Source organism: Botrytis porri, assembly GCF_014898465.1.
Source record: "Botrytis porri strain MUCL 3234 chromosome Unknown BPOR_002, whole genome shotgun sequence".
Classification (NCBI taxonomy): domain Eukaryota; kingdom Fungi; phylum Ascomycota; class Leotiomycetes; order Helotiales; family Sclerotiniaceae; genus Botrytis; species Botrytis porri.
The window spans coordinates 434,476-447,668 of NW_024066076.1; the positions used below are offsets into that span (position 1 = coordinate 434,476).

General features: G+C 43.4%; 6 protein-coding genes across 6 annotated transcripts; 4 read left to right on the forward strand and 2 right to left on the reverse strand.

Moving 5' to 3' along the window:
- Nucleotides 1-20: 20 nt before the first annotated feature.
- On the forward strand, nt 21-737 carry EAF01_001220 (uncharacterized protein; the record flags this gene model as incomplete). The annotated part of the gene is made up of 4 exons (XM_038909470.1): nt 21-192; nt 248-335; nt 398-531; nt 586-737. The coding sequence occupies 4 exons, from the start codon at nt 21-23 to the stop codon at nt 735-737; spliced, it is 546 nt and encodes a 181-aa protein (XP_038774282.1).
- A 444-nt stretch (nt 738-1,181) lies between these two features.
- Nucleotides 1,182-2,200, forward strand: EAF01_001221 (uncharacterized protein; the record flags this gene model as incomplete). The annotated part of the gene is made up of 2 exons (XM_038909471.1): nt 1,182-1,537; nt 1,690-2,200. 2 exons carry the CDS (start codon nt 1,182-1,184, stop codon nt 2,198-2,200), a joined length of 867 nt encoding a protein of 288 aa, XP_038774283.1.
- Nucleotides 2,201-3,525: 1,325 nt separating this feature from the next.
- On the reverse strand, nt 3,526-5,147 carry EAF01_001222 (uncharacterized protein; the record flags this gene model as incomplete). Its single annotated transcript, XM_038909472.1, has 2 exons — nt 3,526-4,979; nt 5,054-5,147. The coding sequence occupies 2 exons, from the start codon at nt 5,145-5,147 to the stop codon at nt 3,526-3,528; spliced, it is 1,548 nt and encodes a 515-aa protein (XP_038774284.1).
- A 1,404-nt stretch (nt 5,148-6,551) lies between these two features.
- Nucleotides 6,552-7,318, forward strand: EAF01_001223 (uncharacterized protein; the record flags this gene model as incomplete). The annotated part of the gene is made up of 2 exons (XM_038909473.1): nt 6,552-6,761; nt 7,001-7,318. The coding sequence occupies 2 exons, from the start codon at nt 6,552-6,554 to the stop codon at nt 7,316-7,318; spliced, it is 528 nt and encodes a 175-aa protein (XP_038774285.1).
- A 1,815-nt stretch (nt 7,319-9,133) lies between these two features.
- Nucleotides 9,134-10,339, reverse strand: EAF01_001224 (uncharacterized protein; the record flags this gene model as incomplete). Its single annotated transcript, XM_038909474.1, has 2 exons — nt 9,134-9,735; nt 9,787-10,339. The coding sequence occupies 2 exons, from the start codon at nt 10,337-10,339 to the stop codon at nt 9,134-9,136; spliced, it is 1,155 nt and encodes a 384-aa protein (XP_038774286.1).
- Nucleotides 10,340-11,293: 954 nt separating this feature from the next.
- EAF01_001225 (uncharacterized protein) lies at nt 11,294-12,450 on the forward strand (the record flags this gene model as incomplete). The annotated part of the gene is made up of 5 exons (XM_038909475.1): nt 11,294-11,495; nt 11,649-11,748; nt 11,899-11,944; nt 12,054-12,219; nt 12,422-12,450. 5 exons carry the CDS (start codon nt 11,294-11,296, stop codon nt 12,448-12,450), a joined length of 543 nt encoding a protein of 180 aa, XP_038774287.1.
- Between the last annotated feature and the right edge of the window lie 743 nt (nt 12,451-13,193).

The following is a 13,193-nucleotide window of genomic DNA, read 5'->3' on the forward strand; positions in this document are numbered from 1 at the left end:
AATCAATCACAACCTTCACGATGCCAAAAAGTCTCAAGAAAACGTCGAAGCATATCTCGAAGAAGAGAGGAGGAGAAGTTACAGCTTTACACGAAGGGTCTCGGGATTCTATGAGTTTAAGAAGAGCAGGAGGAAGAGATGATAAATTAGAAAGAATGGCTGCTGAGAGAAAGAGGCATAATCGTCCCATATGTATGTACTTCAACCGATGTGTGCAAGCTTCAATTCAATTAACATAATCTCATAGTGGAGCGAGCTCTCTATTTTCAGAATGCCATAAAAGAAAATGGAGTGAAGCCACTCGAGCTCGATGCGATCCATAGTCTCATAAAAACGTAATGCGGTCCCCCAAACAACCATACTTTCAACGCTTTCCGTCTAATCACAATGCATCCAGTTTCGTACACCAAAACGATGAAGAGCTCAATGCTATAAAGAAAGAGCGTCGTCCTGGACGTCCTGCGAGTACAAGGGAGGACCTCTTGAAAATCAAAATCGCAGCGGACGAGAAGGAATATGAAAATGGATTCTGTTCGTCAATACTCTACCTGAGGAACTTTGAAGTCAACGACTAACAATGTACAGATCTACCAGACCTCACTGATTCGGATAATGTGATGGCTTTTGCGCTATGGGAAAAAAATACATGGTCATATCTTAACACCTTGAAATGGGTGCGCTTGTCGAGCAGTGGACATATTCAAGAGACTAAATTCCCACCCAAAGGATCTTCATGATTGACTTAAGTAGAACTGGCGGCGTTAGTGGAGTTTATATCAATACCCAAAATTGCGGGAGCAAATTGCGGATGATATGGTTCGGACGATATTGTTGTTATTTGTGCCATGGGGTTTGCATGTTTGAAACTTTGAATAGAGTTGAGACATTCAACAAATCTACAAATAATAAACTTGGAATAATAAACCACTTTTCGAGTACATAAGGAGTAGTAACTAATACCTGAAAAGCCAATCGAATTAATTCTCAGTTTGAAAATACCTTTGTGAAAACAGCCTATGAAATCATCTCAATTTTATAAGATCCACCTTTTTTTCCGTGCTCAAAAAAAGTCCCTCAGAGGCGAGCTCAAGAGATCAAACTGTAAAATCTTCCACATCACAATTTTATACCACATCAACCCCAAAAACTCAATTCGAAACCAAAGCATAAACAAATTCATCATGCTTTCCCTCCGTACTCTCACCCGCTCAGCACCACGAGTTGCCCGCGGTCTCACCAACACCGCCATCAAGACCGCAACCCGTCCCTCCCTCCTCCAAACCGCTTTCCCTGCCTCAAGACTCCAATGCGCATCTGCATTTTCCACTTCGAGCATCAGAGCCAAGTCTGCTGCTCCAGAAAGCGATGCCGAGCTAGTCGAGAAGCTCGCGAGCGAGATCCAAATGGAGGAGGAGATGAAAGAGCATGAGGAACTTCCTACAAGTGTGAAGGATTACATGGAGAATGGTCCTTTTAAGATTCTGGATACACCGGGGCAGGAAGAGGTTGTTTTGACTAGAAGCTTTGGTGATGAGAAGTAGGTTTTTTCTTTTCTTTTTCTTTTGAATTACTCTCTTCTATCTACCCTATTTCATTTTTTTCTTTAAATCTTCTTCTGCTTCTTCTTCCCCTCCTCACAACCCTCAAAAAACAAAGAATCCCCAAAACTAACCTCCACCCCACCCACAGAATCCGCGTCTCCTTCTCCATCGCCGACCTCAACGCCTACGACCCCGAAGCAGACGAATTCCAAGACCGCGCCATGTCCGACGAAGACCCCAACATCGACCCCGCGGACTCCTCCGAGCTGAACCCTGAAGACCCCTCCGACGCCGAAGGCGAGTCCCACGGCTTCCCCGCCCGCGTCAACATCATTGTCGAGAAGAAGGGCAAGGGTGCGCTCGCCATTGAAACCGTCGCAGAGGATGGCATGATCGTCATCGATAGCGTGTACTACTATGCGGATGCCGCGCACGCCTATGCAAAGACTACCGAGGCGGTCCACCAACGTCAAGACATGTATGTTGGACCTCCTTACGGAAACTTAGATGAGGATTTACAGGTGTTGATGGAGAGATATTTGGATGAGCGAGGAATCAACCAGGCATTGGCGATTTTCGTGCCCGATTATATTGACATGAAGGAGCAGAAGGAGTACTTGAGATGGTTGAAGAATGTTAAGGGATTTGTTGAGGCTTAAGTGTCATCCATTGATGCTCAGAATCACTGATACTTAACCATTCCCTCCCCCCCCCCGGTACGAAAAAAAAGCGTTTCTGTTTTGACTTTCCCTTCAATGTTGTTTTCATACCCTTTCCACTCCGCTGGCACCATCTACCTATAAGCTAGGTACACCTGTATATTATCAGATAGCAAGACTGTCTACACTACGTACGATATGACAGATACGAATGCTATGTAATGAATCTCAAGAGAGACACTTGATGATTATGACTTTTTCTTTGCTTGATGCGTGAAATGTGATTGTGCTGTTTGGATTTCATTGCTTCGTTAGATGTACCAGTGCTGTGCTTCTCATAGACTCTCTATGCTCTATTTCAAGTGCTATTTAAGCTGGGAAACTTTCTCAAGCTTAAAATGAGTGAAGCATACAAGTAGTATGACAAGTATCAGCATCAGCAAGCACCAGGTGTAGACGTCATGAATCATGCGATGTAGTAGAAAGATACAATTTTTTATGCTTTTTATATTCGAAATACAATGTAACATCGCTAATTCTCAATTCATTGATTCGCCATATCTCATTTGATCCCGTCCTCAAAATCAGACTTTATTTCTGGTCTTGTTCTCATTCTCAATCTCAATCTGAATCTCAATTTTGGGGTTCTTATTTTTATCTGCTCGATGGTGACCTAGCTCAATCACCTACGCCCTGCCTATCCGATCATACACCACCCACCCCTATGTACTCCCCGAATCCATTGCAAGCAAGTAAGCGACCAGCAACCAACCAAACCAAATTCCTACCAGTGCAAACCAATTCCTTTCCATTCGATATCCACCAAAGCATAGATAGTTCGCCCGGCCGACTTGCGGAAAGACAAGGCAAGCAAGAGGAGCAAAACACAAATATGATAACCCCATCACGCCATGATTGATAGAGTGGACGAAGACAGATAGCTAAAGTAGAAGAGAAATTATGCACCGTGTTCTTGTACCTATTCTTCCCGTGTCGTAAGAAGGCATTCAGGTCGAGAAAATCGCAATAGGTGCTTGGAAAATAAAGAAAACATCCGGTGTCAAGGAGACTGAGACAAGCCAGTACGAACGCCCGATGATGCAGAGAGAAGCTTTGATCACTGTACAAAAAGACATTTAAGGTCTGGGAACTGGTAGAGGGGAACCTTGAGGACCATCGCTCAAAGATGGTTGGTATAACAAAATCTTCTGGCATATTTGATACGGGTATTGCTCTCGCTCCTTGGTCTTTGAAAATTCTTGATCATCTACCAAGACTGAGTCAAAATTGGCGAAGAAGCGACCGAAGACTGAACAATATGCGATCTAGAAGTTTGTACTCCAAGACCACGAACCATTGGCAAGATTTTCGGCCGTATCTGCAAGCAGGATGACCCGACGTTTATTGCAATAGGATGTCTTGTCCATAATTTCAACCTTTAACTTTTGAACTGCAAGTTCCTGAACCGGTTTCTCAAACATCTCTGACAAATTTTCGACGGCCATCTCGAGATCTCTTTGGTTATTTTCGAACAGCTCTGTAAGATTGTTACGTTGGAGATAGAAGGCAAATGCATACGTCCATTTAAGAGTTTGACGGCAAGTTTGTAAGGATTGACTAGCCGAGTTAAGGTACTGAACTTCGATCCAAGATAATCCCGAGGCAGATTGAAGTTGAATCATCTTCTTCTCAGTCTTATGGTAAATATCCTTGTCCAACTTCGCCGACTGTTCATGATTTGCATATCGATTGTAGTAATGCAAATAACGTTCTAGGGACTTTCGAGAGTTGGCCTGAGCATCTCTAGCTTCGGAGCCACTCTTCTCTTCAAATCTATTGCAATTGTACCAGCTTGTACCATGCTCCGACCATAGTCCCATGCACATCCAACAAAACTCGTGTTTGCACTTCCGACATGTCATATGGTTGCAACCTCCGTTCTTCTCGATAGTAGAATTACATTCTGGACATTCTTTTGTGTTGGCAGAAATCCAGTTGGCAGTTTCTGAATCATCCGCGCACTTCTTCAACCATTTCTTAACAAGTGTACAAGGTGCAGGTTGATGGTCTGCTAAGATACAACCAAAACAGAAACGATGTTTGCAATCACATACGACTGTTGGTACAACCTTATCGAGATCTTTCTTCTTGATGCCGCATTCGATAGCATTTTGACAATCTGGAGCGGGACACCATTTCAAGAATTCTTTATCCTCAACGTATGTTCTGGTAAGGAGTTCGTGATATCGTGATTTCAAATCTGCAGCGACAAGGAGATCTAGAGAGTGGCTGTCCATGATTCTTCGGCATCCATCATGTGGACACTGGATACGAGCTGCCTCTCCCTCCTCCTTGATCTTTTGAATCAGGTATTGATTGTAGCAGTTGACGCAGTATCTGTGCCCACATTTCATGGCAAATGATTGTAAGCCAGGTTCGTCCTCACAGCAGATATCGCAAACAAAATCCGGTATAACCTCAAGCTTGGGTGGCCCAGATTTACTCGACACCATACCAGCATCGTCAAGAACTTTTTTCGGGCGATCCATGTAATCTTCAATCAAACGTTCCTTGTTCCATCTGAAATGCCTCAAGAGAATAGCTGCGTCTTCCTTTCGAATGTCGAGTATCATGTTGACTTCGTTTATAAGTTCGTCCTGCTGACCTTGCACATCCTGGGGATGATGAACCTTGTAGTTAATGTCGAACGTCGCCTTCTTCTTCTGCGAATTGTCATCTTTGAAACTGATGTCTGGTGCTGATTCTTCAAAACCGAACTCTAGATAGTATTAAAGGTATCAGTAATTGCATCAAGGTGGGAGAAATGCTTATGAAGGTTTTAAGGAAATATACCATTACCATCTTCAGACTCCTCCTCATTCTCACTCTCACCCATAACGTCATCTTCACTGGATGCACCAGACATGAAATCGTCCTCGGAATCCATACTGATACTGTTGCTGTTGGTTTGTGGAGAGGGAGGTGTTATAGGTTTTGCAGAAGAAGCTACCGTTGCTGCTGCTGAGGCGATCCGTTTGTTGGCTCGAGTCTCGTCCTTGTCGTCGTATGATATCGCCTCAGCCGCCTTTCTCTTTTTAGATTGGGAAGAAATGGTGACTGTGAATGGGTCCTTGGCTCGTCAAAGCCGACGAGATCCTAGGCACACAAGGCTACCGAAGAAAAGTGATCTCGGTGTGAATGACCCTCAAAAGCAAGCAACGAGTCAGGAGTGGCGTGTGATTGTTGGTGTATGTAACCTGATGATTCAAGTGAGAGATGTTGAAGGATTCGCTGAGACCTTCTCACGTTGTTTGGTGGAAGGAGGAAGAGGTGTTGTGAATCAAAGTAGAGATGACCTGAACAAGTGAGAAGAATTAGGTTGGTAAGAAAGTGTCTAATAAAAGTGTAGGTTACAATAAACTTTTAGACTTAATAAACCTTGGAAGATCGGGAACAAACTAATAAATAGTATGGAATAAGTTTGATTTGGGGTCGTAGTGGCTCTGCTTTATTATTTGTCTGACTAAGGGTTATAAATCCATGTTACCAGTGCTGCGCGTACTGCCACTGATTATTTATTACTGTCTCTTGAAATGGATCTTGGATCTTGGCTATTGAAGTTCAGTTGTTGGTCGTTATCTAATCAAGACCTAGTAGGTGACGGAAGGCAAGGCGAGGCACGGCAAGGCAACTACGGCGAGGCGCTTATCCCGTTTACCATTAGCGTATTTTGAGAGCGGACTCGGCGCCCGATATTAAGCGATTGAGTGATATCTCGACTCGTTTCGTACGGAGTATCCTTACAGTTCCTTTCAAATCCTTCTCCAAGTAAAGATTGCTTCTTAGGAACTCAGATATCCATTTCAATACTCCTGAGCAGCACTGTGGTGAAAGGAATAGCCTGCAATATAGCAGTTACGAATGTCCATACCTCTCAAGGGATAGCCAATAATTATGAGCCGAGCAATCCTCCGTCGGGTCCTCACATCTCAAAGGTGTCCATCGTTTGATTCGTCATACCTAAGTTTTCGTTCAAATGTTATGGTGAACCATATTGTATCCTCAGTTTTCTATGCACATATCTGGTTTGAACATTGGGGAAATCGGGCATCGGATTTCAAATTGCCATGGTAGGTCGAAGGATACAACTAGCCCAGTGGTTTGACCAATGAATGCCATTCAATATACGTCATCTAGGTCCATCTATATCAGAACACCTCAACTTCAGTACAAGTATGAGTACAAAGGACTAGACTTAAGTTCATTCTCTATTGTCTCGATCCCTTTACTTTTTTCTTTGTTTCTTTCTTGCTGTCATTCTCGTCTCTCCATTACTACGCAATTCTTTACCATGGCCTCTGAGCATCAAATCCCCATCCTGATCATAGGCGGTGGCATTGTAGGTCTATCGGCTTCTCTCTTCCTCTCCCAACACGGAATACAATCTCTCCTCGTCAAGCGTCACTCAGGAACATCCGTACACCCACGAGCTCGATCCGTTAATGCTCGAACCATGGAATCATTCCGCGGTCTCGGGATAGACGATCTTTTCGAGAAGCCGGTGTCTCAATGAAAGCAACTATGGGTATTCACAAAGGAAAATCGCTCAAGGAAGTGATAGAAGCTAAGAAACCAACCGATGGTCCCGGGAAGTTTCCTTGAGCTAGTTTGATGGATCCGATTAGTCCGGTGCAAGGAACGTTTGTAACGCAGGATATGCTTGAGCCAGTTTTGGTGGATGTGGCAAGGAAATGAGGGGGTGATTTGAGATTCTATACGGAATGTGTTGTTATTCACCAGGACAGTGATAGTGTTACGGCCACACTCGAAGACCGAGAAACTGGCGCTGTCTACTCGGTTTGTGCAGAGTACCTTATTGCCGCCGATGGAGCAGGAAGACCTATCCGAAATCGATTTAATGTCCCAACATCTGGACAAGGTACGATGGGGTGTTTACTCAACATGCTTTTTCACGCCGGTCTCAAATCCCTAGTACACAAACGAGAATTTTCCATCTGTCTGATCGAACGTTCAGAGATCAAGGTGGCATTCACATCCATCAATAATGACGACTGTTGGGTGTTCCATCTCGCTTATGACCCCTCCAAAGGCGAGTAAGCTTCAGATTTCACTCCAGAGAAATGTATAGATTTATTACGCATTGCAACAGGAATACCCGATCTTGAAATAGATATCAAAAGCATACTTCCTTGGGAACCATCTGTACGAGTAGCAGATCAACTACAACATGGAAATATCTTTCTCGCTGGTGATGCTGCTCATCAGATGCCTTATAGGGAGGTCAGGGTGCAAACTCTGGTATTACAGACGTTCATAATCTTGCTTGGAAACTCGCACTGGTACTTCAAGAAAAAGCAAGCAAGAAATTATTAGAAACATACAATGCAGAACGTCAACCCGTAGGCAAAACAGCAGCAGAGGTATTAGCAAGTGGTAGCGATAAAAGGGGAATGATCTCGATAAACTTCTGGGATCTAGCTGTTATAGTGGGGATTCATAGGAGGATAGATTAATATCTGGACACGGATATACTTATGTTAGTAATGCAATATGCGCAGAGCATATATCTCCTCTTGGTGGTCTGATGTGGAAACCGTGAACATTAGCTAGTCTGTTCTTTTTACTCAATGGTAGACCTGGTAGTAGACTTACACATCTATGGACGCTGCATAAAGAAAAACGCATCTCGACTCTTGATCTAGGCGGGAAAAATTCATCTTGATAACTGGAGCAAAAGGAGAAGCATGGATCGAAGCTGCGATATTAATATCGAAAACTCTAGCTATCGACATATCCGCATACAGTACAGGACCAAACGGCAATCTCGTCACTGAAACCAACATATTCGAAACCACAACAGGTATATCATCGCAAGGTGCGATATTAGTACGACCAGATGGATTTATAGCATGGAGAGCCAGGAGACAAGAGTCTGGTGCGGAGACGCCACGGGTTCAGCTTGGGCTGGCGATGAGAAGGGTGCTTTGTTTGTTGTGATTTATATGTGGGTTTTGAAGATGGGGGATTAATGATGTGAAAATTGAGGAGTCGAGGGATGGGTTTGCTGCATGGGATGGCGGGTAGATGTAGATGTAAATCATCTGATTGGGATTTACAAATCTCCTCTTAATCGTTGTCGAAATATCATACTTCTTCTTATCTTAAACTTGAATCTTCGATTTTACGTGTGTACATGTACATCGACATACTGTATATCACCGAGTTTCAAATCACCAATCTTTATTGTAATGTACGATAGTCTTACTCTAACATATAAGATAAGTCAAAACCCCCCCATGAAAGAATCCCAACAAATATCAATGTGAAAGCTAGCAGGAATCTGGAAGCTAACAGATTTATCTATACATCCTCTCAATCGTATATTCTATTTACTTCCATACTTCCGTAGTTGTTTCGATACTTAGATTCTCATTATCCAGTAGCTTAGTAGTAGCCAAGCCACTGATATATTGAAGTCGATCTTCATTCACAATCACAATCACAATCACAATCAAAGCTAATATTAATATTATTTAGATTCTCTTGTACACTTCATACTCATGTGAAAGCTATCATAGGGAGCAGTACATGTCATATGAGAGATAGACTTAGAATCTTGGGATCGTATCTTTCCACCGTTCTGGCATGGTCTCGAGACTATAGCTTGTATGTATCATAAAACACGTTATATTATCTATCCCTAAAACTATATAATAATGCCATGAAATTTTTCATTTCTCAAATTCCAATATCCCTCAAATCGTTATTCAAGATTCTCGGTCCTACTCAAAATCCACACGTATATAGTATATACAAATAAATTATACATTTCTTATTTCCTAATTCATATCTCATACATCATATCATATACCTCAAGCAAAACCAACCCAACCATTCCACCACAGACTAAAACTACGACTCAGCAGCCAAGCCCTTTTTGATATCAATCACACTAACAGTAACCTTATTCGTCGTGCTAGGTGGCAAGATTCCACCTCCAGCAATCAAAAGATGATTTTTATTACTATCCAACACTCTCAAATGGCGAGTGTAACTTGTTCCCTCTGGGGTTGCCACGGTTCTCCATGCATCTGCAGCTCCGAGTGCTCTGTTGACGAAAACTTCCGAACGGCCTCCAGAACTGACAATGATAGTACCGTTTGCACCACCGATTGGTGACCACACATTATATGGGGAGCCGGTGGGTTGAATACCGTTGTTTGTGATAAGAGGTGTACCAGGTGCGGAGAGGAAAGTGAGAGGAGATGATGAAATGCGGTAGTAAACGGGGAAGAGGTAGGTGGAGGTGTTGTTTACGGTTGGGCCACCGCCGTATTCGTAGGTCATGATGTATTTACCGTTGGGAAGTTTGGAGATGGTTATCATTCCTGGACGAGCGGTATAGGTTGAATAGTGAACGTCATCTACAATTGGTCCCCATGTGAGGAGGTCAGAGGAGACAGTGTGAACGAGCTTTTGGCCGTATAATGGATCACGTTGATCGGAGTAGTAGACTTTTGTTGGGTCAGTATTTATGGGATGGTATAGATTATGGGAGCACTTACGGACGATCTGTCCCTTGTATGTGAGAAGGAAAGGTTCCCAGATAGCAGGAACACCATTATCAGGAACAGCTGCACCACCATTTGCCACAGTCGATACATATTCCCAAGTATATCCGTGGTCCAAACTAGCATAGACATCAATCTGAGTCTCACTCAAGTCTGTCGGGATAGAATTTCCAGTCGCAAGAATGGTACCAGCTGGGTATTTCCCGACTTTCTCCGTCATGTAGTATAAGAATGGTTGGTATCTCAATCCCCAACCATTAACCTGATCTGTAATATTCGAAATATGTTTCCATGATTCTCCACCATCTGTACTCTTGAAGATAGGGAAGTAGACAAGAGGAGGTTCGGGACTATAGTTTTCCCATGTAGCTAAGAGTACACCGCCTGGTAACTCGACAGTCCGGGCATAGAGAACACCCGGATCAGTCCAATTAGCTCCAGGAGTGAAAATCGTGACATCAGAAAATGTGCTAAAAGGAGCAAGTGCCGGAGCCGCAAGAACCGTCTCGCACACTGCAGCGAGCAGTGCAAAAGAGAAGAACTTCATCTTGAGTAATAGAGAGGAATTTAGGATGAGAACGCAAGAAGAAACTACACAATCAACAAGAGAAAAATCGTGACTTTTATACTCCCCTCTATACCCCTGTATTCCCCAAGTTTGATTCACTTGATCATGACCAGGTACTCCGGAAAAATACCCCGCATGAGAATAGCAACCACTGGGGACATAGCTCTGCATCGTCCTCTCCAGTGTGCGGTCGGTATGGGGATATGCCCATGTTGATCTCCGCAAAAACTATAGTTGAACGCGCTGGCCATCAACACGGGACTGGTTCGCAAGAAAGGTTTCTCCAGTGCATTTGGATGCGCACCAATGGGAGAAGAGCGCTAAGTAACTACATCACCCCGTTGCCGGTAAAGAAAAAATGTACTTGGCGTCGAGGTGTAAATTGTGAGGGGAAGCTTGGGGATAAAATAGCTTGCATGCAGATGTACTGGCGGTGAAATTGTTTGTCCGAGGTCTGAAGTTCTTGGTTTCTCTTGGAGAAGGTTGGGATGGATGAAGATTGGTACTAGCTTGTGTCATATAAGAAAGCTAGCGTTGATGATACGATTATTTGGATGCTGTCGATACTAATAAATGAGTCTTGGTAATATTTATTACTCAGTCGCGTCAATTTACCAACAGTATGGATAACTTATTAACTAGTAGGTAGATTATCATGTTGTGAAGTTCGAGAGTTCCAATGACAATAAAGTTTCTGCCGGCTTCATCCCATCTCAAAAGAGGCAGGATGTGACGATCCTTAGCACGTCACCATCGCTTGCAACTTCCCTTCCAACTTTTCCCAATCCAAGCTATCAACATCTGAATACCTAACCTAATACCTTCACCATTCTAGCTCAACAACTCAATCTCATTGACTTTAGGAGATAATCTTCAAACACCAATTCATCTCTCAATCACCAATCAACAATCAACAATCAACACACCTCTACAATGGCTACCCGATTCGCGATCCGCCGTCTTGCAACCCCTCAAACTTTCCGCACTTTCTCCACCACCCGCCCAGCATTCATCAAAGTCGGCGATAAAATCCCCAATCTCGATACTTTGGTTGAGAATTCCCCCGCTAACAAGGTTAACCTGAGTGAGCTTACTACTGGTAAAGCTCTGATCATTGGTGTCCCAGCTGCTTTCAGTATGTTACTCCCCCTTTCTTGCTTTCGTTTCAATCTATAGTGAGGATTCCGAATCGGCATTTCTACTCGGATAGATTTGGAGAATTTTGATATCATATGAATTCTCAAAAGAAACATGAAGAAAGATTAATATCAAACTGACTCAAAAACAGGTCCCTCGTGCTCCAATTCTCACATTCCGGGCTACATCAATCATCCCAAGCTCAAGGAAGCAGGTGATGTGTTTGTAGTTGCTGTTAATGATCCTTTTGTGTAAGTAGGCTACTCCTATCATTCGGGGCTGTGAAATCCTACTATTTCTATTCTACTACATCTCTCGCATTTGAGAACTATGACCGAATTATCACGAGGATATCACATGAATAAATGAAATTGCTAGACCATACTAACATGAAATTTCAGTACCAAAGCATGGGGCTCAACTCTTGATCCTACCGGTGAATCAGGTGTATGTTTTATGCCCCCCTCTCCCTCTCTCTAACTCATCTACCCATCTACCCATTCCCCTCAATTCATCCCCCAGACCCCAAACCACCATTGACTCTCCCCTCTAACAGATCCGATTCCTCGGCGACCCAACCGCCTCTTTCACCTCCGCCCTCGATCTAACCTTCGACGGCACCGCCATTTTTGGTGGTCCCCGCAGTAAACGTTACGCGCTCCAAATTGAAGATGGAAAGGTTAAGGCTCTTCATGTTGAGCCTGATAACACTGGTTTAGATGGTATGCCTCCTTTCCCTTCCCTTTCTATAATCTATTGCCTTTTTCCTCTTCATTTGTGAGATTATCCATCTATTCCCGTGGTATCTCCACATATCATTCTCATCCCAATTCAAGCATCGCAGCTCAGAGAGCAGAGCCGAGCAGAGCAGAGAAAACCAAAGCACCAGAAGAAGGAAAAATCTAACACAATCCCCTCAAATAGTCAGCGCCGCCGAAAAAGTTCTCGGCTAAACACCTCCAATCAAGTCATGATCCCCAGCCACTCAAGATCCAGTTATTTATCACTCTGATCAATGGCGTATCATTCATTCATCACTTCATATGATCTGCTTCATACCCACATGTCAAATAGCTTGCGCGCGAACAGATAGATACCACGAAATGAATAATCACAAAAGTCTTTCTGCTTTATCTATCTATCATTTCCCAAACTCTGAAATACCTACCTACCTACCTACCCAGTAGCCAATACCAATAACAATGGTAACGATAATGACAATAAAATCCGAATCCCAAAGCAAAAATCCCAGCACACCCACCCAATACCCAAGGAAAAAAGAAACCTCTCGGAATGAGATACACGGTATAGTTAAACGCAATAGTATTGATCACACTCAAGGCTGAGTGCGTTTGAGATTAGGAGATCTATTGACTGTTGAAATATATCTATCTACCTACCTAGTCAGTATATACATACAATCCAAACCTCCTCCTCCTACTCCACTCCTTGCCTATTACCCATCAACTTATCAACCCATCAACCCATCAACCCATCAACCCATCAACCTCCCTACCAACCTTAACAAATACTCCATATAATCTAGATCCAAGGGGATCATCAAATTTCAATACACCAGATAGATAATTTCCCTTTCCCCTTCCCCCTTATCACCGCATCTCCTCACCTATTTATTATACCCGCCGTCCTGCCCACCCACCTACCTACAAATTCACGCCAACTACTGGGTACTCCT